General features: G+C 37.1%; 1 protein-coding gene across 1 annotated transcript; it reads left to right on the top strand.

The window, feature by feature from the left end:
* The first annotated feature begins 1,587 nt into the window (after nucleotides 1–1,587).
* LOC130729487 (RGS1-HXK1-interacting protein 1) lies at nucleotides 1,588–13,795 on the top strand. The gene is made up of 9 exons (XM_057581259.1): nucleotides 1,588–1,898; nucleotides 2,173–2,239; nucleotides 2,339–2,416; nucleotides 2,798–2,850; nucleotides 4,131–4,214; nucleotides 12,681–12,733; nucleotides 12,821–12,885; nucleotides 12,998–13,056; nucleotides 13,444–13,795. The coding sequence occupies exons 1-9, from the start codon at nucleotides 1,659–1,661 to the stop codon at nucleotides 13,531–13,533; spliced, it is 789 nt and encodes a 262-aa protein (XP_057437242.1). The 5' UTR covers nucleotides 1,588–1,658; the 3' UTR covers nucleotides 13,534–13,795.
* The last annotated feature ends 8,990 nt before the right edge of the window (nucleotides 13,796–22,785 follow it).

Raw genomic sequence — 22,785 nt, 5'->3', positions numbered from 1 at the left:
AGTCTTGTGGATGGAAAAATATGTGAATGTTCAAAGCTCGAACATGGTTGCCTCCTATGTGGACACATGTCTCAAACCAAAAAAAAAAAATCAATCCGTTCTCACGAATTAGGATTTGAATCTGGACCATTCACAATTCACTCTTCATCTCACTTCAATTTTATTGTCATCTAGCTCTTACCACTTTTCTAACCTTCGGAGACCGAAGTTATAGAATGTCAAAAAATAAAACAAAGTGAGGGAAAATCGTGATCATGTTACTGCTACTTACTACACATAAATAATTAAAAAAAAATGTATCTATGGTTAAAAAAAACTAAAAGGCTTGTTTGAGGGAACAAAAAGGCCACTGTGCATAAAGCTTTTTGTGGTTTCTAAAATGTCCACAAAATTACCTCCTTTAGCCTTTTTTTAGTGGTTTATAACTATGTAGTAGAGTTGGTTAACTATGACAAAGTTAGCGCTCATATGATTCATTGTATAAATAGTGAACACATTGAATCAATATTGTTTACCGTGAAAATTACACATACGAATGAATATACCGAGAAATTTTTGAGACTTTGATTAGGTCTTCTAGTGTGGGTTCTTAGGTTTGATGGTTTAGAGCAATGAAAACCGCTTTGATTGTGTGTCATGTATTGTTTCAAAAACGTTTTGAAAAGATGAAATATGTAATAAAACACCAAGTTATCCGATGATAACTTGGAAAACATGTGTTGCAATGAACCACAAGATTAAAATCATAAAATGTTCATAAAAAAATCAACATCGCACTAGCGTTAAGGTTGAGAAGAACTAAGAAGTAACAAGAAAACATGTAGAATTGAAAAGGAAAATTAACCAAAGTGTAAATTTGGTTGAAATTTGAAAAATGGTGGAAGGAAATCCTTTACATAAACTATGTGTAGTTGTGTGTCATGTATGATAGATGTAGACTTTTAGAGTGTTTAGTATCAGATATTCAACCATTTTTTCCCAATATTACAATCTCTTATTTACAGTACTTACATAGATTACTGAAAATATAATCCTAAGAACGTAGAGTGAAACTAAAGAAAAATGTATAATCTAAGTTATACATTCGACATAACTCAAGCTTTGATCTTTTGTCTTCGAAAGTGCATATGTTAAAATCCCTAGTATGAGCACCTCTGGTAGCGTTGTTGGGAAGATTCATCACAGTAGTTCGACCAATCTCGAGATGGTAAGCTATTACAGTCGAAAGTAAACGCTTCTTATATCGATATAGTTGAAGTTGTAAGAGGTGAAATGAAGGGTATCTGTATTATTGATAGTCATCCGCATGCCGAGCTTCATGTTTCTTTCAGTGATTAAAAAGTCCTTCTCAAAAACCCTCCCATGTATCTTCTTTTGAGACATACTTTCTTGAAGTAAGATGAGATATTCTCGATCAAGAGCATCATGAAGTCTCCAACACTAAAATTGTTATTGACAACTGACAAGTTCGATAATGATATTCATCCGGCATCATGAGATTGATATTTCTCCGTCATTTCATCCCGTCATATTTAAATTTTAATTTTAAAATATTTAATATTAAAAATGGAGAAATATTTTTTCATTGATTCCTTCTTTTGTTCAACCCCCATTCAATGAAACAACAATAGCTTACCCCGGGAAGAAACCAAACAACAATGGCGACGGTGGTGGAATCATCGGAATCTGACACTCCTCCTCCGGCACCTGGCAACCACTCCACAACCAGCAACCGTCCAACCCTCGATCCAACGACGCCGTTTATCGACTACGCTGTTGGGCAAGCCCTTCTCTACCAGAAGGCCTTCAACGACGCTGTTGAATCTGCAATCGACGCTTCCAAATCTCGTTTTTCTCAAATCCGTTCCACTTCTTCTGCTCATTTTCAACAAACCTTGGTAAGAGCCTCGCTTTCTCCTTCTGTTTGTTTCCCGAGAAATTGAAATCACCGGGAAAGAGAACAACATTTAGTGGAGTATTTGGGATTTTGATTTTCCATGACCTAATTCAATGAAATTAATTATTCTGTTAGTTTTTCAATTATTTCTTCATAAAGTTTCAAAATTTCGTTGAATAATTGAACTGGGTCGGTGATTTTTTTGGGGGGGTCTGTTTTGAGGGGAATCTGATGTGCATGGTCAAGCTAACTGATAAAATTGTTGTGCAATGTAGTATGCTTTGGATGATTTCAAGTCACAGTACAATGCTTATGAGGATCTTTTGTTTGGGAAGATCAAAGGTTTGCATTTTGTGGTTTATTTACTGGATATAAGTTCTCCTGTTTCCAATTTATTGATTTTCTAATGTTTAGATTACTGTGTTTAATCTTTCAATGTAGAGGGTGTACTTGTTGCATCTTCACACCCGGTGATTACTTGTGGGGCTGCTGCTGCCACCGGCCTTATGGTATTCAAAAGTAAGATTCCATGCTTTATTTTATGGAATTGAGATTTGTTTTATTGTATAAGGAAAAGGTTTACATTTGATATTTTACTCTTTATGTGGCATGTAAAAGATATATATATTTGTACTAGGTTACGGAAATGCAATCCCATTGAGTAGTCAATAGTCATAGTTAGATAACTTATGCAGGTCATTGATTTTAAGGATGTGGCGAAGCTTAATCTTTGTTCATTTGATGAGTGCAGTACGTTGCTGATAGTATATATAAATCATATTTTACTGCTCCTTATGCCATCAGAAGCAATGTTGAATTGTTGATGATCCTATTCTATATATTCAATAAGTTATTCAATTGACAGATTATTATTTTTCTTCAATTTTGGTTATGTTGTAGGGCCTCGACGGATCTTGTACTACAACACTATGCGTCTTTTTCTTAATGAAGAGGTAACCTAATTATAGCTGTCTATTTGACAAGGATAAAGATACAGGGTCTTGAATTGATTTAATTCTAAACGCTAAAAGTAACCAAACAGGATTGAATGTATATTCAGTATATCTCATGTTATGCTTTGTTACGCATTGTCTTGTGAATAAATGCTGGTGAGTAAGTTTAAATTTTGTCTTGTGCTTGTGATACGGAAGCAGTGATAAAATGTCACAACCCTTAAAAAAGAATGAAAAGAGGAAAAAAAAAGAACATATTTGTTATTAATTGGAGACTATACACTTATACAGCTTTTCCCCTTTATATGAAGAAACAGTACAGTAGAACTTTGATTTGCAAATTTTCAACCTCACGTAACATTACTATAAATATTATTACCTTGAGTGAAGTGAATATGGTTCAAAGATATTGGGAGTTGTGACTTGAGATGCAAATGAATGTTATTGAACTCAATCTTCTTATTGTACATAGGGGTGAGAAAGGATAATATCATGTCCAAATAAATCTACTGATATTTGTGCTTTGGTTACTGTGCCAATGGCTTGGCCATATTATGATAATCCTTGACACGGAAACGGTAGTACACTGTAAGCCCAAACAAGCCTCTCAACCCCTTTGCATTATTGGAAATGACTACAACCTATAACTTCTGGCCGTTTTGCCTGATATTCACCAAATATTTGAGTAACATGTTTGAAGTGCATGCATAGGTGCACGATAATCAATGTTCTAAAAACCAGACCTATCACTCAACCAGTGAAGGTAGTGATGATTCATGTTTCACTGTTTCAACCTTTGTTGAGTCGTAGTCGAACTGGTAACAATTAAATATATATTTAATATTATATAGTATATTAAATAATAAGAACTGAAGTCAAGATTTATATTAATACAAATGATGATATTATATCATGTAAGATAAAAAATCAATATAAAAAAGGATAAAAAGTAAAAATCCATGTATTTGGTTCTTTATAAAACAGGACACTGAACCTTTCTTTTACTAATTTTTTTATTAAATAAAAAAAATTATAAAAAATAAAAAAAAGGAGAAAAGAAAACTTACTGGTTCTACACAATTGGTTTTGACTTTGTTCAACCTGTTCTTTATCGCTTCTCACCGGTTCTGACTTCTGGGATCAACTAGTCTTTTAAGTTAAATTGTTTGGTTACTTGACCAGTTCCCAATCAGTCGGACTAGCCAGTCTGGTTAGGTTTTTATAATCATTATAATAATAATTATTTAGATTGATGCTATAACATCTGTTTTTGCATACAGACTTTGATTTCTAGAGCTAGTGCTGAAGTCAAAGAATTGCGCAAATCAATTGATCTTCTAAAGGCTGAAGGTGAAAAGTGGGAGGTAAGAATATATATCATCATTTTCTGAAGTTGTTAATATATTGTCATTTTTTATTTTCAGTTTATTTATCATGGTGATTTTCTATGATATAGATAAAAATTCATAGAATAAAGTCATTAGCACTTGAGTTGAGATATTTGGAGATGGATGGTAAAAAGAAATCTAAAAGACAAACAATAGAATACCATCTGCTTAAACGAGTGTTGTAGTACACAGGATAGCTCAGCTAGCTAACATTTAGCTCTTCTAATTATTCACTTAGTCTGTAAGGGACTGGTGTAACTGACATGTTGACAAATATCTTCTAACTGTCAGAATCTGTTGTAACTATTAACTCTCAGAATCTGTTCAACAACAGCACCAATATGAGTGCTTATCATGTATCAATATTAATCTTGATGAAGACTCGGAAATCAGAGATAGCTTGACCCTTTTCTCTCAAGCCATTCTATTTGTTTCTCTCATTTTCTTGGTTCCTAATCCCTTCAACATGGTATCACTTCCTAATCAATGGGGCCCTATTCTAATCTGTTCATAAATCCCCTAACTCCACACTTCCTTTTGTTCAATTATTTTTCCCCATTCAATCTCTGTAAAATTGGATGACAATAACTTCTTGATGTGGAAACAATTATTGATGCCATAATCAAAGGCCATCTTCCACAGAAGTACGGGGTAAATTCATTGATTCCGTCATGTTCTCTATCTGAAGAACGTTGGCATATTCAGTATTCCCCTTATCTCGTGTATTTTGCCTAGCTCCAGGTGTGTGAATGCTAGCTTGTTTGCTTCTTGTAATCCTCCTAGCACCTCAACGTATCAAAGAACTACGTGAAATCTTGAAAATCATGCAGTGAAGTGTGTGTTGTACTTTTGTGGCTGAGAGCAAAGAGGTAGAGAAAGAGAGGAAGAGTTCACCTTATGCTCCTAGCTCTTCTCTCGGTATTACCTCCTATTGAGATAGTTGGTTCATGACATGTTCAATGAGTTTAGGTTCCCATACTCTTGTGTTTCCTTCTATCTCTTCTGATCATTCCCCGAGTTTGCTCCTGCGTATGTTCTTAATGTTTCCTTTGTACGTGTCACATTGTCATAACTTTCAACAAATTTTCATGAGGTACATCCTCCACAACTTCTAACCTTACACTCCCAATCCATCTTTTCCAGGCCCTTAGTTCCTCTAGTCCTACCACTTCCTCTTCTCCCTCAAGGAACCTGTCTTTAGCTGACTCCCCTTTATCTCCCAGCCCTGTGTCTGCATGTCTGCATCTTCTCCCTACAAAATGTTTTCTTAACATCCCATTTCAAGACTCACTTTGTGGAAAAAAAGGTTTTGATTCTAGAATTCACAGACCTCAACTTGTTCCTACTTTACTTATGGCTCATCTTTCGAAGCTTTTATTAAACCAGCCCTACATGTGGGTATTGCATGTAAAATAGAACCCTGATGAAACAATAAACAAATACAAAGCTCAGCAGGGTGCCAAAAGCTTTCGCTGGTAGCCTGACTTTGATTACACATAGTCACTTTCACCAATGGTCAAGCTGGTTACGATCATAAAACTTCGGCTGTCACTAGCCTGTGGCATATCCAGTACTTGGACGTGAATAATGCCTTTCTCAATGTTTATCTTGGTGAAGATGTAGACATGTAGCAGCCAACAGGCTCTGTTGTGCCTATTCCTACTACTCCAGAGATACCCGATACCTCTTTGGCACAACTGGGGTTTGGTCCTGATTTGCATCGGTTTGGAAAGTGAGTGTTAGTTAGATTTTGCAGTTCCTACCTTAACTCCTTTGACTAAACCCAGTGTTTCAGCACCTACTCTAATCTCCTCTCCTACCTCAGCTCCACCTCCTTCTGAGTTCTGACTTGCCCATCGCCCTTCGAAAAGGTTGACATTTTCATTCCATTTATAACTTTTTCTCATTTGTTCATCTCCTAGCTATTATGCCTTTATCTTTGCTAGCTCATGTGTTAGGCCCAATGGTATGCAAGAAAGCCATATTGAACCTTTAGCCCATCAGAACCCAAAGGGTCCCAAGATATGGCAGGTGTATTCTAGAAGGGGGAAGAGAATGGTGACTAATAGTTAGTTAGGGAGAAGGTGACGTGTCATGAGAGAGAGAGAGCTATTGACATCAGGTTAGCTATAAGGAGTGAGGAAAGGATTGAGAGGAATCATTCTGTTAGAATCAAGTTAGTGAGAGGAGCAGATTGCATTGTGCATTTCTGTTAAGGAGCCTAGCTCTGGGCAGTTGAAGAGGATTCCATTCTCTTTTTCTGTAAATCATTCTCCATTTCCATTGATAATATAAAGCTCTATTTGTTCTAAATTCCTATATACTGTTACTTCATTTTCTGGTATCTAACAATTTGGTCCGACCTACCGGATACCAAATCGAGAGAGAACCAGTGGATGCCACCGAAAAAGAATCAGCCAGGAACAGTCAAGGTCATGGAAGCAAAGATCGCAACCTTGGAGGAAGAACTTACCGGGATGAAATCGACTCTGATGGCCATGGAGCAAGGACAAGCGGCGCTCCTTGCGTTGTTGGAACGCAACCTGGGGAAAACAACCATCGCCGACGATGGGAACACCGGCGATGGAAGCAGTTCAGGAGCAAGAGCTGGCGACGGATCGGAGAAGGAGATACCAAAGGATGGATCATCGCGTTTGCAGGGAGATGCTCTGGCGGAGTTCCGGCACTCGATGAAAAAGGTGGAACTTCCGATGTTCGACGGCGACGATCCGGCGGGATGGATCTCGCGTGCAGAGGTCCATTTCCGGGTACAAAACACCGCCCCGGAAGTGAAGACCAGTCTTGCACAGCTTAGTATGGATGGTCCCACCATCCATTTCTTCAACTCACTGAGCAACGAAGAAGAAGGCCTCACCTGGGATCGGTTGAAGGAGGCACTCCTTGAACGCTACGGCGAATATGGCGACGGCGACATTTACGAACAGCTCACGGAGCTCCGGCAGCGAGGATCGGTGGAGGAATACATATCCTCTTTCGAGTATCTCACGGCCCAAATACCCAGATTGCCTGACAAGCAATTCCTTGGGTACTTTCTACATGGTTTGAAGAGAGAAATCAGAGGACGAGTGAGGAGTTTAGTAACGATTGGAGATCCAAATCGCTTGAAGGTTCTGCAGATAGCTCGAGCTGTGGAGAGGGAGACGATTGGTGATTCTGGATCGGGTTATGTTCGACAACCCAGATCCGGGTATGGGTCGACCCGAACCAACAATCAGGGGTCCAGTAAAGGATCCGACTGGGTTTTTGTTAAGCAGGGGAAGGAAGGGACCACAGGCCCAAGCAACAACAACAAAGGAACCAATAATGGGCCCAGAGTGGATAAACCGGCCCAGATGGATAGAAAAAGAGGAAATCCACGTGACAGAGGCTTTACTCATTTATCCTACAATGAGCTGATGGATCGGAGGCAAAAGGGGCTTTGTTTCAAGTGTGGAGGGGCCTACCACCCAATGCATCAATGCCCTGATAGACAATTAAGAGTTCTGCTGATGGAGGAAGATGACGACAAAGATGCTGAGGGAAAATTGATAGCTATTGAGGTAGAAGATGAAGAGGATGAGAATGAGGGAGAGATGAGCATGATAAGTCTGTGTCAGATGGGCCAGGAAGAAGGACACAAACTGCAAACCATCAAATTGCGAGGAACAATTCAAGGGGTTCCCATTTTGATCTTGGTGGATAGTGGAGCGACTCATAATTTCATTTCCCGGACGCTGGTGCACAAGCTAAGTTGGCAAGTGGTGGACACACCTCCCATGCGCATTACATTGGGGGATGGTTTTTGCTCAAGAACCCGTGGTAAATGCACCAAGCTGCAGGTAAAAGTAGAGGACATTCCCTTTGTGACTGATGCACAATTGTTTGAGATGGGAGTTGTGGATCTTGTATTAGGAATTGAATGGTTGAGAACTCTGGGAGACATGATTGTGAACTGGGCAAGGAAAACGATGAGTTTCTGGCATAACCATGAGTTGGTCACTTTAAGGGGTTTGGATGAGGGGTTAGAGTCCATGGAAACTCTACAAAGTGTCATTGGCAAATCCCACCCTCATTTGAGGAAGTGGGGGAAGGAAAGTCAGAACCAAGGAATGTATTCTGCACTTGAGGCTGAGAAGCTGCAGGAACTTGAAGGGTTGCTGGAAGAATATGGAGACATTTTCCAGAAACCAATGGGACTTCCGCCAAGGAGAGACAAGGAGCATGTAATTACTCTGAGGGAAGGAGAAGGAGCAGTTAATGTCAGACCCTATAGGTATCCCCACCATCACAAGAATGAAATAGAAAAGCAAGTCCAAGAGATGCTGGAAACAGGGATAATTAGACACAGTACGAGTTCATTTTCAAGTCCTGTGATCTTGGTAAAGAAGAAGGATGATTCTTGGAGGATGTGTTGATTATAGAGCCCTCAACAAGGCTACTGTCCCAGACAAATTCCCAATTCCAGTGATAGAGGAATTGTTGGATGAGTTGCATGGAGGAAAATATTTCTCAAAGCTGGACTTGAAGTCAGGCTACCACCAAGTAAGGGTGAGAGAGGAAGATATCCATAAAACAGCCTTCAGGACTCATGAGGGTCACTATGAATTTTTAGTGATGCCTTTTGGACTCATGAATGCACCATCAACATTCCAAAGTTTAATGAATGAGGTATTTCGTCCATTTATGCGAAAATTTGTTCTAGTGTTTTTTGATGACATCTTGGTATATAGTAGGGATTGGCAAACCCATCAAGAGCATCTCAGAACTGTCCTTTCCACTTTGAGAACTCAAGGTTTGGTGGCTAATAAGAAGAAATGTCTGTTTGGGAAGCAATTTGTAGAATACTTGGGACACTTGATTTCTGGAGATGGAGTAGCAGTAGATCCCAACAAGGTAAGCAGTGTTATGGCTTGGCCTGTCCCAAAGAATGTAAAAGGGGTTAGGGGGTTTTTGGGCCTCACCGGGTATTACAGAAAATTTATTAGAGATTATGGCAAGATAGCCAGACCTCTCACTGACCTCACAAAAAAAGAAGCTTTCAAGTGGAATGAACAAGCTCAAGTTGCCTTTGATGCTCTTAAGGAGAAATTGACTACTTCACCAGTCTTGGCTTTACCAAATTTTGCTAAAGAATTTGTAATTGAATGTGATGCATCTGGAGGAGGGTTGGGAGCAATTTTGATGCAAGATAAAAGGCCTATAGCTTACTTCAGCAAGGCACTGGGAGTTAGGAATCTCACAAAGTCAGCTTATGAAAAAGAATTGATGGCAGTGGTTCTAGCAATACAACACTGGAGACCTTATTTGTTGGGAAGGAGATTCAAGGTAACCACTGATCAGAAAAGTCTCAAAGATTTGTTGCAACAAAAAATAATTACAGTAGAACAACAAAACTGGGCAGCAAAGCTTTTGGGATTTGATTTTGACATTTGTTATAAGCCTGGGAAGTTGAATAGGGGAGCTGATGCCCTTTCTCGAATCAATGAGTCAGGGGAATTCAAACAAATTGTCACCAGTGTGAGATGGGACAGTAAACAAGATTTGTTATCAGAAATTGCACAAGATCCTGAGATACAGCAAATTATCAAGGATATTCAGGAGGGAAAAGAAGTGAAGTCAGGGTACACCTTGGAGCAAGGAATTTTATTGTATGGTGGGAGATTGGTCATTCCTCGAGGGTCTTCTTTGATCCCTGAGTTATTGGCTGAATTCCATGAAACACCCCAAGGAGGCCATTCAGGATTTTATAGAACTTACAGAAGAATTGCAGCCAATGTGTATTGGGTAGGCATGAAGGGTTCAGTTCAGGACTTTGTCAAGAAATGTGATATTTGCCAAAGGCAAAAATACATGGCTAGCTCCCCAGCTGGACTTTTGCAACCCTTGCCAATTCCTAATCAAATTTGGGAAGATATTTCCATGGATTTCATAACAGGATTACCCAAATCCAAAGGTTATGAAGCTGTGTTGGTGGTAGTCGACAGGTTGTCCAAGTTCTCTCATTTTGTACCTCTCAAGCACCCCTATACAGCAAAGGTGATAGCTGACATATTTGTGAGAGAGGTGGTGAGGCTTCATGGTGTGCCCTTATCCATTGTGAGTGACAGGGATCCTTTGTTCATGAGTAACTTTTGGAAGGAGCTCTTTAAAATGCAAGGAACCAAGTTGAAGATGAGCACTGCCTACCATCCAGAGTCTGATGGACAAACTGAGGTAGTAAATAGGTGTCTTGAAACCTATTTGAGGTGCTTCATTGCTGATCAGCCAAAATCTTGGGCACATTGGGTTCCTTGGGCTGAGTATTGGTATAATACGAGTTATCATGTATCCACAGGGCAAACACCATTCGAAATAGTGTATGGGAGACCACCACCAGTTATTACTCGCTGGGTACAAGGAGAAGTCAAGGTTGAAGCAGTGCAAAGGGAGCTTGTGGAGCGTGATGAAGCAATAAGACAACTCAGGCAACACCTTTTGAGGGCTCAAGACCGAATGAAGCACTTTGCGGACAAAAAGAGATGTGACCGCAGCTTTGAAATAGGTGAATGGGTCTTTGTTAAGCTCAGGGCCCACCGTCAGAACTCTGTGGTAGCAAGAATTAATGCCAAACTTGCTGCACGATACTATGGTCCTTACCCGGTGGTCGCAAGAGTTGGAGCTGTAGCATATCAGTTGCAATTGCCTACTGGTTCTCGAGTACACCCAGTTTTTCATGTGTCCTTACTAAAGAAGGCAGTAGGCAACTACCACAAGGCGGAAGATTTGCCAGACTTAGAAGGCGAAAAGGGGGTTGTGATTGAACCTGAAGCCATTTTGGCCAAGCGTACAGTGACAGTACAAGGGGAACAGATACAACAGCTTTTAGTTCAGTGGAAGGGACAAGGCTTGGATGAAGCTACATGGGAAGACCTGATTACCATTAAGAGTCAGTTTCCATCTTTTAGCCTTGAGGACAAGGCTCAGGCAAATGGACGGGGTATTGTTAGGCCCAATGGTATGCAAGAAAGCCATATTGAACCTTTAGCCCATCAGAACCCAAAGGGTCCCAAGATATGGCAGGTGTATTCTAGAAGGGGGAAGAGAATGGTGACTAATAGTTAGTTAGGGAGAAGGTGACGTGTCATGAGAGAGAGAGAGCTATTGACATCAGGTTAGCTATAAGGAGTGAGGAAAGGATTGAGAGGAATCATTCTGTTAGAATCAAGTTAGTGAGAGGAGCAGATTGCATTGTGCATTTCTGTTAAGGAGCCTAGCTCTGGGCAGTTGAAGAGGATTCCATTCTCTTTTTCTGTAAATCATTCTCCATTTCCATTGATAATATAAAGCTCTATTTGTTCTAAATTCCTATATACTGTTACTTCATTTTCTGGTATCTAACATCATGCCTCATATATTACCATTCCTAAGGCAGGATAAGAAGCTTAATCCTATCCAGGATGCTGACATACAAAGATTGATGAGATAGAGGCTTTATAAATAAACCATACATGGGAGTTGGTTCGAACTCCCTCTAGGACTCTCTTGTTGGTTGTTGGTGGATTTTTTATGTTAAGGTTGACCTTGATAGACAGGGGGAATGTTTGAAAGCTCGTTTTGTAGCTAACAGCTATAAACAAGGATATATATGGTTTGGATTACAGTGATGCATTCTCTCTGGCTGCTAAGTTCGAAGATGTCCTAAGGTCTCTTTTTAGCTTTGGTTTTCATGAAGCAGCGACCCTTATTTCAATTGGATATGAAACATGTTTTCTTACATGATGACTTGGAGGAGATCTCTATGGAGCAACACCGTGGAATTGTTGCTCAAGCCTCAAGGGGGTCCAGCCTTGTATGTAAATCACAGTGTTGGACCTATGGGTAACCCAGTTTTTCATGAAAGAATTCATATAGAAGTTGACTGTCATTTCCTTGCAAAAAAAGATCCTCTTGGACATCATCAAAACTTCCTCAGTTTGCTCCATTGATCAACATTTGATATCTTCATTAAATCATGAGGTCCTAGGATAACCCACATTTGTATCCAAATTTCATGGAGGAGTGTTGAGATATTATTATGATTTTATTGAGATTTAAATGTATAGTTTCCTTATTTAGTAGATCTGAATCTCCAAATTCAAGGGATTGATTCTATCTGCTTTGAATATAAATAGTGTACAGCTTACTCTTGTAATTACACATAAAATGTTCATTGTTTATATTCAATTAATTTCATGCAACTAGGGACTCACTAGTAACCTATTGACTAAGTATCTTGGTTGAGTAAATAACTGGTCCAAGTTGTGCAACTGATATATAACCAAAATTGATAGATCCAAAGATTGTTGTAGGGAGTTTTGATTTACACTTGACTTTATATGATATTGGAGTGAACTATTACAAAGTTGAGATAATCCCTGCACCTTGATAGCTATCCATATTCATGGTATATTATACTTTTTTCAGAAGAGTGCATTACATGCAGAAGAGCAATTCTTACATGGGAGGACAAAACTCAGGTTTGCAACACAGATATTGAGCCATAACATTGGTTTTTATTCATACACTAACATTGGTGATTTATACATTTTTATAATTTATTACAGACAAGCAGGAAAGCAGATCCGAAATGTGATTGATTCAGCATATAAAATTGAAAGACGTGCAGGAGGTATGCAAAACATTTGTTATCTATAGTAAGGAAAACATAGAGCCAGCCAATTAAATAAGCTGATGATAGAACTTGGGGCTTTTGATGATCTGACTTGTTTTTGGTACATTAGGTTTAAAAGATATCCTTGGAGAGCTACCTAGAAGAGAAGCATCTCACTTTCGATCACAGGTAATTAATCTGTTTGCAGAATCCCACATTTCAATGCATAGGTTGAGATGAAAATTTTCGATCAAGTTGATCTTGACTGCACTCTGCTTTCTCACCTCTGGATGAACCATTTCCAGCTATTTTTAAGTCATGTCTTTGTCCTGCAACATTACACCCATGTTCATAATAATGATTCACTGTTGTACCATTTACTTCATGGGCCACCTGAGTCGCTGCTGGGTTCGCTATATCACTACTCATTGATAGTGAAGCTAGCTAGTTATAACTTTATCACAAATGAGTTGGTCACCCCAGCTAGTCATATTTTGAGGGATTAAAAGGTTATTCAAGTCTAAAAAGGTATGTTAGCTAATGCGAAATGCTGATCTTGCCTTCTCTGGTTTACAGGTTTCTAAACTTGCTTCTGAGGCCAAGCGAGAAAAGAATTCCTTGACCAAGGAGGTCTCTAAAATTAGCAATTATGGCATCTCGGTTTGAGAAACTTTGCTTCAGCATTCTCCTGTTGAATAGTTTTCTGATCAGCACTATCCAGTGGTCTTCCCTGCTTTCTCATCAGGAATATAACCCTCCATTTTTTTCTTGAAATAATTCCTTTGGTTTATCATGTTACGAAGAGGGGGGTGCATTGGGAAGGTAAGCACCCAGGAGTACTTAACTTTGAGGCCGTATACCTTCAAATATGTTTTTTTGTTCTTTTTCTCATTATATAAAGCTCAAAAGGACGAATGACATTTCATCATTGAACATCTTATAATTCAATTGACAAATCAATTAGGAAGGGAAGCACTTAGGAGTATGATAGCAATTCCGCAAGTGTACGGATTGATCGAAGTAATAAAAAGATATCGAACCACATAGATAGTTGTTTATCAAATTGATCAAGGAATTTAGTGTTCAAAATTGTAAAAAGAAAACAATATAAGTTTGAATTTTTGTTGTGTTTAACACACTTGTGATGAAGAGCAATAATTATAATTCAGAAAAAGAAGTACCCTGGGTAAAGTTCCACTTAGTCCAATTATGTTTCTTACAACCAAGTCCTTATATGAAGTTTAGAATCCTTTCTATGGTGATGTAGCATTTACCTTCACTTGTTAATACCTTAATTAAGCAAATCATTCAATCTCAGGTTGCTAAGCCTAATACCTTAGTACTTAGTCAATTCAATTGAAGAATTATTGTTCTATGTTCAGGCCAACACAATAAATTCCCACCCTTATACCTAAGTGGTAGTAAACAAATCAATCTAATCTCAAGTCCCTTAATCCTTACCAACTACCGTTGTGCAAGAAGAAAGCCAAACACTTGCATGCATTCAAGAGAGTATTGAAACAGAGATGATACATATAAAGGAAACTTTATTCATATAAGAAACTCAGAAGTTTAAAACATAATCAAAGCTAAGGTTCACTTCACCCAAAGTACGAAGAAATCTAGCCAAGAAGGGCTAGAGAATTCATCATGCAAATTAAAAGAACAAAAACCTGAAGTAAGAGTGCCTAGAAGCCTCCCACAAGCTCCAAGGAACTAAAACTCTAAGTTTTGTTCAAAAAAGTATAAGATAACTAAAAGAAATAACAAAAGTCATATTTATAGAGTTTCCAGCGGTCATCCACGCATGTGCGTGGCCACGCACATGCGTGGGCAAAAACGCTCAAAACGCAAAAATCGCAGCATCAGGTTTTGCCACCACGCATGTGCGTGGATCAGGCGGCGCACATGCGTGGGCATCAGGTTTTTCCAACAGGAGCTCCACGCATGTGTGTGGGATACATGGCGCACATGCGTGGCTCATCTGATTTTTCTTCAATTTTGTAACTCTTTCTTCATCTATCATCATGGCTCATTACTTGACTTTCAATCATCATTATTTTCCATCAAAAACCTATCAAACCTGAAAAATATCTGAAGAAACCATCAAAACAACAATGTAACTCATGGAAACATCTCATTAATCATGTTAACTCATCAATCCATCATTCAATTCAGCAAATAAAACCCTCAAGAGACCATCAAAACTCAAATTCTCACAAAATTCCAGCTCCAACCTGACCATAGGGATGAACCTTAAACTAAAACTAATAAAAGCTAATAAAAAAATCAACAAAATAAAAAAAAACACTTAAACTAATGCAGATGCAAATATGAATTAAAAAGAGACTCAACTTGACTCAAAAACTCAATAAAGGACTCAAAAAGGAAAAGAAAGAAACAAGAAGGACTCAACAAAGATAGAATAAACCTCGGGTTATCAGAGTACCAGACTTGATAGCCACATCTTTATGTTTTTGAAGCACAAAAAAAAGAGAGCACCAAGGAAATCATCTTTCTAATTTTCATTGTTTTGCTATGCCACATAATTGAAAGCGTCTAGCAAAACTCCAAGCTGCAGCATGTCCAACTTGTATTTTGTTGATTCTATAACGGCCAAGGCTATAGCTGTTTTGAAAAATAGTTGATGTATTATAGATTTTAAGTTGATTGAATTACGAATGTTCCCTGCGGCTGCGTATATAAGTCCATTTTTATGGAAAAAATTGTTCCTAAATATATATAAGTATTTTTACATAAGTGGAACATTAAATATTTTTTTGCAAAACTATCCTTATATTTATACGAAAGAGAGCTAATGAAATTTTGAAATACTACTTTGAATTTATACGAAAGAGAGCTAATGAAATTTTGAAATACTACTTTGAAGAAAAGAAATTTATAAGAAATTAAATAATGCCATAAGGGTAATATAGGAAAGTGGATAAGCCCTTATTACTTGTAACTACTTATCTTAATTTAAGAGAGATTTAGGTAAAGTGAATTTATATATAGAAGAGATAAGGGTAATATAGGAAAGTGGATAAGTCCTTATTGCTTGTAACTACTTATCTTAAATTTACTCAAAAAAAATTTAAGAGAGATTTAGGTAAAGTGAATTTATATATAGAAGAGACAGGAGAGAAGAGACAGGAGAGAGTAGTAAACTAGAGTACTAAATTTTGACTCTCATGAGTCATAAATTCATATCAACTTTTTTTTTTCTCCACGTACTTTCATGTTTAGATAACAAAAATTTATTACTCCTTTAAATAGATATTCAATCCGTCAAAAATATTAATACTATAAAAACTTGAGGAAGCAAGTGAATTAATAAAGAAAAGCCTGAGATGGTTTATTGCTCAACTGAGGAACAAATTGCAGATGCTTTTATTAAGGCATTAAGAGTTGATAGGTTTGAAAAGTTAAGAAATGAATTAGGTGTTGTATCCCTCTATTATTTGAATTATGGGGGAGTGTCGTTGGTAATTCAAATAACAATTAGAGTCAGTTTTGTTAGGTAACTGAGATTTGAGATTGTTAGTTGAGTTTGTTAAATCTGTTAGTGGTTAGGAGAGACGTATCATTAAAAGATTACATTTTTTTTTTATAGGCAATTAGAAATATATTGAATAGAAGTACAAGGGGTACTTCAATCCAATACAGAGAAAGAAGGGAGAAAGAGCTAGAAAGAATGAACGATAGTAAGAACCTACCAATGTCAAAGCTACCCCACCCAATACCTCCTTGAAAGGTTACATGTATGATGAATTACATTCGTTAATGAGAGAGAATATATACTTCATTCTCGCAACACTTTCTCTCTGTTAATTGTTCTTCTTTCAATATCTATCTCTCACACATCACATGCAGTTAAATTTTCAAGTTAAAAAAACTAGACCAGATTTTAGAATTTTTGTTTTGCGTTCCAAACTTTTCCTCAGCATGATTTTAAGACATGAAAATTTTCTTGGAGAAAGCATATCTATATAAGAAATTAAGAATATCCATAAAATAATTGGCTCACTCCTCTCTACTGATGTAGCTAGATCCAAATAAGAAAATACACCGTTGTTGCAAACCTCAATGTTACCTCTGTCTTGATCTCTTTCTCTCTTCTCAGTTCTCACTACCTAGGTACGTGCAGAGTTCATAGGAGCATGCAAATGCACATATTCATGGAAAATGGAAATGATAACATCAAGATATTGACCACCGTACGTAGTAAACTTAGCTCTACTGTTATAACATAAATGGTCATGAATATCAATGTCTCCTCCCGCAACACTATTAAGCACCATAGCACACAAAATTTAAATACTAAATATGAGCAATTTTCGAATTTAACAATGTACTTCGTGATTATCTTTCAGAAATAGGAACAAACGTATATTAGTAAAATATATGTGTCGTGATCGTTTGTCCCATCATGGACTAAATTACCATAAGGACTTCAAGTGCTAATGGTTGACATTTTCAATAATAATGCTATCCATTTGTCATAAGCATAAGCCATCCACGTGTTTTCTACAATAATTTGACATTTAAAAATAAATGATTTTATAATGGATCATATTAAAAATTAGTTGCTCAATAAACCATGTTATTACCTTCAACATTCATTACATATCATTGCAACTTATATGCTAAAGGCCAACTTGTTGAGAAATATTTTTTTAACTTGTAAACCATATTTTTCTAGTCCACATAAATAAAATGTAAAAAGTTTCGTGCCAACAAATTTTATATTTATATGTTGACAATTGACATTGAGACTGTTAATAGTTCATATACTTGAATATTCTTATAAACTATGATAGCAAATCTGGCTTTAGCGTGTTAAGAGAGATTTTAATCATCCAAGATCTTCCATATGCAAATGGGAAAAAATTAAAGTGGAATTTCCTTTCACATCAACTTGAAAACCAGATAATATTCTTAAATTTCTTAAAGCATAGTATATTATTAAAATTAAAAGTGAAATAACTTAATAAACCTCATTATTAATTTTCAAAACTTGAGGATACAATGATTCTTTCAAAACTAAAAGCATAAAAGTTACCTACTGTCCAACCGCCCTTGAGCCAATACAACAAGAAGGAATTCAGATTAAGTTCGAACCCTAACACTTTGTTTGTTAGGTGAGAAATAGACGAGAGAGATGGTGCAGATGAAGTTAGCAAAGAGAGAGTGATTCTACCTGCGTTTGGTAGAGAAAGTAGAGAGATATAAATTGTGGGTCCCACCTACTTTTTTCATCTCTCCAAATTGAAAAGATTTGGGCTGCATACCATTAATTGTCAAATATACCATTGCATTAAATAATTACACTACTCTAGTCATCCATTTTTTAATATTTTTAAAGTCAGGATAAAAAAGACATTTCATACACTCCACCTTACTCTCTCTTCTCCATCTCTCTTATATGTCTATCATACCAAACAACCTATAAATCCACTATAATTTCTCACATATTTCTCTCTACTCATCTTCTCTCTTCTCTACTCTCTCTTCTCTACCAAACAGGGTCAAAGAGAAACTCAACGCACCCAAAAAAATAGACTCAATAATCACACCCAAAACCTGGACTTGAAGTGCAGTCAGATTGTCTCCCAATGAGGAGAATGAATCCAAAAGAGATCGCCCCTGACACGTGTGCTACCATTCCCGTACGTTACCGGTGTAGATATAACGAATTTGAGCGCGGTCAATATCCCAAGTCGTGTCGTCGTCCATATCAAGCAGATACAGGGTCGTATCTCAACTGGTCGCATATGCAGTGAACGTTGGAGTGTTTGAAACTAACCGTTCTGATAACATGTACATGACATCAGATATTCTGATTTGTGTTAGAGAGATGAAGACTTTTGGTGCCGTTGATGAACGTTTCTGATCAGGTCCTCATCGTCCATGATAGTTGTAGGAGGCATTGGCTTGCTTAGGTCTAACTAGCTTATCATGTAGCTTGAATCTGAGTAGTCGTTTGATCATTGAAGCTTGAGCTTGATAAGACATGTCTGCTTTTGGCTCATAAGCGCTCCTTATAGCTTATGCGGATGTGGCATATTGGTGCCTTGATTTGTACTTTGTGTTAGGCTCAACTAGTCATGTGTGAACAAGCATAGTACTTAACTTAGGTTGCTTGGTTCTAGTTGTGCGATCTTGTTGCTTGATTCCAGTTGCTTACTTAGGAGACTTGTTCCTGAAAATTTTCTTGAGTCATCATAACTTTGCTTCTTCTTTGGATATATACGTTTTGCATAAAGGTGGAAGTCAAGCGTTGTCTTCTGAATTAGTGAGGCGTAAACTTCAAACAATTTGAGCTTTGAGCTTTGTCTTCTTGGATTGGAGAGATCAGATACTTGTAGAACCCTGGGTAAGACCTTAGCACATGTGTTGTCTTGGCTTTGAGTGCTTCAGCTGATCAAACTATGAGTGTATAGACAATGCAGAATTATAGTTCTTGTTCAATTGACATGATCTAATAGTCGCTCCTTGGCATCATTCATCTCTCTCTTCAACATTCTTGTTCTTCTAAACATGGAGCAGATACTTGATGCTTTGAGTGATAATGTGTGATTGAGTTGAAAAGTTGCTTTCCTGTTGATACATGACTTGTACCATTTTCACGATGCATAGTATTGTTCCTTGCCATCTTCAGTTCTTTTTGAACCCCCGGTTCGTCCTCTTGGACGCTGATTGATGCATGTTGACTTCAGAGTGTTGAGCATACGAACGATGTTGTACCATGGACTTTGTCCAATTGGTCTTGGATGTTTGCTTTGACTTTAGTTATGTGTCCTTTCTCTTCAATTCTTCGATGCTTCTTCCTTGAACTTGTCTTCTCCGTTCTTCTTATAGATCTTCTATGAGGACTTTGTCTTGATCTTCTTTGCTTTATCTCGATCTTCTTTGCCTTGTTCGATCTTCAACATCTTGTCTTGATCTTCATATTTTTCATGTTGATCTTCTCTTTGTCCTGAAGCTTGACCATTGTCCTATCTTCTTTGTTCTGGTCTTCTTCGCTTGCCTTGTCTTCATTGTCTTGTGCTGGTCTCCATTGTTTTGTCATAGTCTTATTTGAGGAAAGGTATAGCTAGGGGCTCAATGCAGAGTTGAATATATTTTATAGGCTTCTAGAGGAACATTTTGTGCGAGAAACACCAATAGATTCAGTCAATTGGATCTAGGAAAAACGACAGTCATTACAATGAACCAACCTGTACAAGGAAGATCGACTCAAAACAGTACTTGGAGAAGCAAGACACTAACACCCCACGATATATAATTGTAAATGCTTATAAACACCGGTAACGTGAGTAGTTAGCCAAATTTACCTCTGTAAAAAGAGGAATGATAATTCTATATACAAAAAACAACTCAAATAATCAATGAAACCTACAAATTTCCTGCATTTATCATTTTCCTTTACTTTCGTACCTTTACTTTCCAGTGTTTTAATTTATTTGCAGTCTTTCAACCTTTTACCTTTCTGTCATGTTTCCTTCAACCTTTATTGTTGTCACTTTATAAAGTCTTTATCTATTTTAGTCATTTATTTAGTTTATAACTTTATCTTAGTCAAAACTTGTCAATAGCGATATTAAAAGTTTTTAGAGTGTTTTATGAATCTGCATTGCATTGAGGAACATAATCCCTTACTCGAATAATTATTTGATTAGAAAATCGTTTGTTAATTTTACTCGCTGACCCACACGATTACATAGTCTTAAAACTATTATAAACCAACAAGAATAAGAAAAAAGGAGAACCTAATATGCACCATTTTTAGGTGGTGTAATTTTACACCACCTACTTTGACCGGGTATAACAGGTTAACACATTATTTTTTTTAAGAAAAAATATCAATAAAAATTTGTCATATATTAAATTTCTTTAAAAAAAGATGTGTTGACCTGTTATAGCAGGTTAAAAAAAGTGGTCTAAAATTAGACCACTTTAAAAGTGGTCCACATTAGGGGTCACCTAAGAAAAAACATGTGATACATAGTGTTAGAAAGGGCAATCAATTTAAAAAGTTATAAGTATTTATTTAGTCACATCTCACTTTCTCTTCCACTTCATTTTCACATCTTTATTTTTTATATCTCTCTTATTTAACTGTCACATCACACATCTTATCTTTCATTCTTCTCTTTTTTCTTCTATATTTAGGAGGTGGGGGTCTCTTAAGAGTGTCAAACAAATTAAACTCTATTCTTTAAAAAAAATATGGTGATATGCTTGGTACGTTTAATAGTTTGCAATGAAAATGTGCGGTTGGTATTGATCTAAATGATTGCATTGAAGAATGAGAAATGACTCAGAACTTTGCATGTGGAATCAGAATTATTGCATACGTTAATACGTGTTCGATCCTACATTTGTAAAGTTGCTTGTAAGGTGGACAAGGAAAGTTAGAGGGGAGGAAGGGAAGCCAAGCAAGCATGTGACTCATCTTAATTCATGATGGATTACAAGGAAAGGAAAGTGTGGATAGATGAATGAAAGGAGACCGCTACTGGGGTCATCATGTGTTTTTGTTTCTTTTTTTCTAACAAGTTTACTTAATCCCCAAATTTGGATCACATGAAAGATAAACAAGAATATGAAAAAATAGAATGGTATTTTGATGTTGATGGTATTGAAGAGAAAGATACTGGTTTCCAAAGAAGAGGATTATTGAGTGTTAGTCGCTGAAACTGATTCAATTTCAATAAAAAATGATGCGTGTACACCACTTGATGACAGACACCATCAACACTGCAACTTAAGCAGTACTGCAATGCAGTGTTGACGGTAACTGTCACAAGCTGGTTCCATATGACAGATTTGGGATATCTCTATTCTCTATCTCCTTTTTTTTTCTTGGCATTGTAGAAGAGATTTGGCTTTTTGTACACATGTCACTGGTATATGGAGTTTATCTCTTCGTTCTCAGTTCACAAAGGTTCCCAACTATATAGGAAGACATGAGGGTCAGACAAAAGGATATACAGGCAGTGAGTAAGAAACTTTAAGAAGGGTTGTGACCGGTGTACACTATTTTGTTGTAAACACCATCGAGACTTGGAGTCTTTGATGGTTTCTAACCACCACAACAAACAATTTTTTATTTTATTTTATAAACTTTACAATTTGTAACAACTTCTTAAAACCGTCACAAACAACATATGTATCAAGGATGTCGGCCATAAAATTGTGTACTCGATCATTTTCTTATATGAAACATGGGGAAGGATAATGAAAGTGAATTTACTGGTGAGATATCAAAGTTGTTTCATGAGATGAGAGTGAATTTTCTTAGGTAAAAGTATGTAAATGGAAATGGAAAAGAAGCATTTGGTTACATGGGAATTGATGAGTTCAAAAGCAGAATGAGAAAGCATTTGTTGGTTTGTAATAAATGGGCGGAACAGGCACAGTGAAGTTGGCCCTGTCAGCTTGTGTACTTTGGAGATATTTCACAAACTGAAAACTATAGCTATAGCCTATAGGGGTCAACAACACCGTACGTACAACACAACACTTGTTACAAACAAACAATTATCAACACAGTTTTCACTCACAACATTAATGTGTGGCCTAGAAACAACCAACACACAAAAGGAAACTCTCTAATCTCCTTGCATTTTACCACACACACGCTTTTCTTTTTCTACCTAGAGCTAAAGTTAGATATTAGTAATAAATAAAAGAAAAAGACATGCAAGAAAATTCATTCCTTGCATAGACATAGACTTTGACCTATTTTATAAAGTAGAGAGAAATAAAATAAAAGTATAATTAATTAAAAAATAATTGCTGAATCACATTTTGTGTAAAATACTAGCTAGACACATGTAGTACCACAAACAAACTGCAGAATGAATATAAAATCTACCGTTTGTGGCGGTTTTCATAAACTACAAGTATCTG

This window comes from Lotus japonicus, chromosome 1 (genome assembly GCF_012489685.1).
Source record: "Lotus japonicus ecotype B-129 chromosome 1, LjGifu_v1.2".
NCBI classification, from domain to species: domain Eukaryota; kingdom Viridiplantae; phylum Streptophyta; class Magnoliopsida; order Fabales; family Fabaceae; genus Lotus; species Lotus japonicus.
This window is presented reverse-complemented; position numbering and strand designations above follow the sequence as displayed.

What these genes read in the sequence shown, in the direction of transcription:
- LOC130729487 (XM_057581259.1), top strand. Translation starts at nt 1,659, where the DNA reads ATGGCGACGGTGGTGGAATCATCGGAATCTGACACTCCTCCTCCGGCA. An exon ending in TTTGTTTGGGAAGATCAAAG is followed by an intron (nt 2,240 to 2,338) that starts GTTTGCATTTTG and finishes CTTTCAATGTAG; the next exon opens with AGGGTGTACTTGTTGCATCT. An exon ending in CATCTCACTTTCGATCACAG is followed by an intron (nt 13,057 to 13,443) that starts GTAATTAATCTG and finishes TCTGGTTTACAG; the next exon opens with GTTTCTAAACTTGCTTCTGA.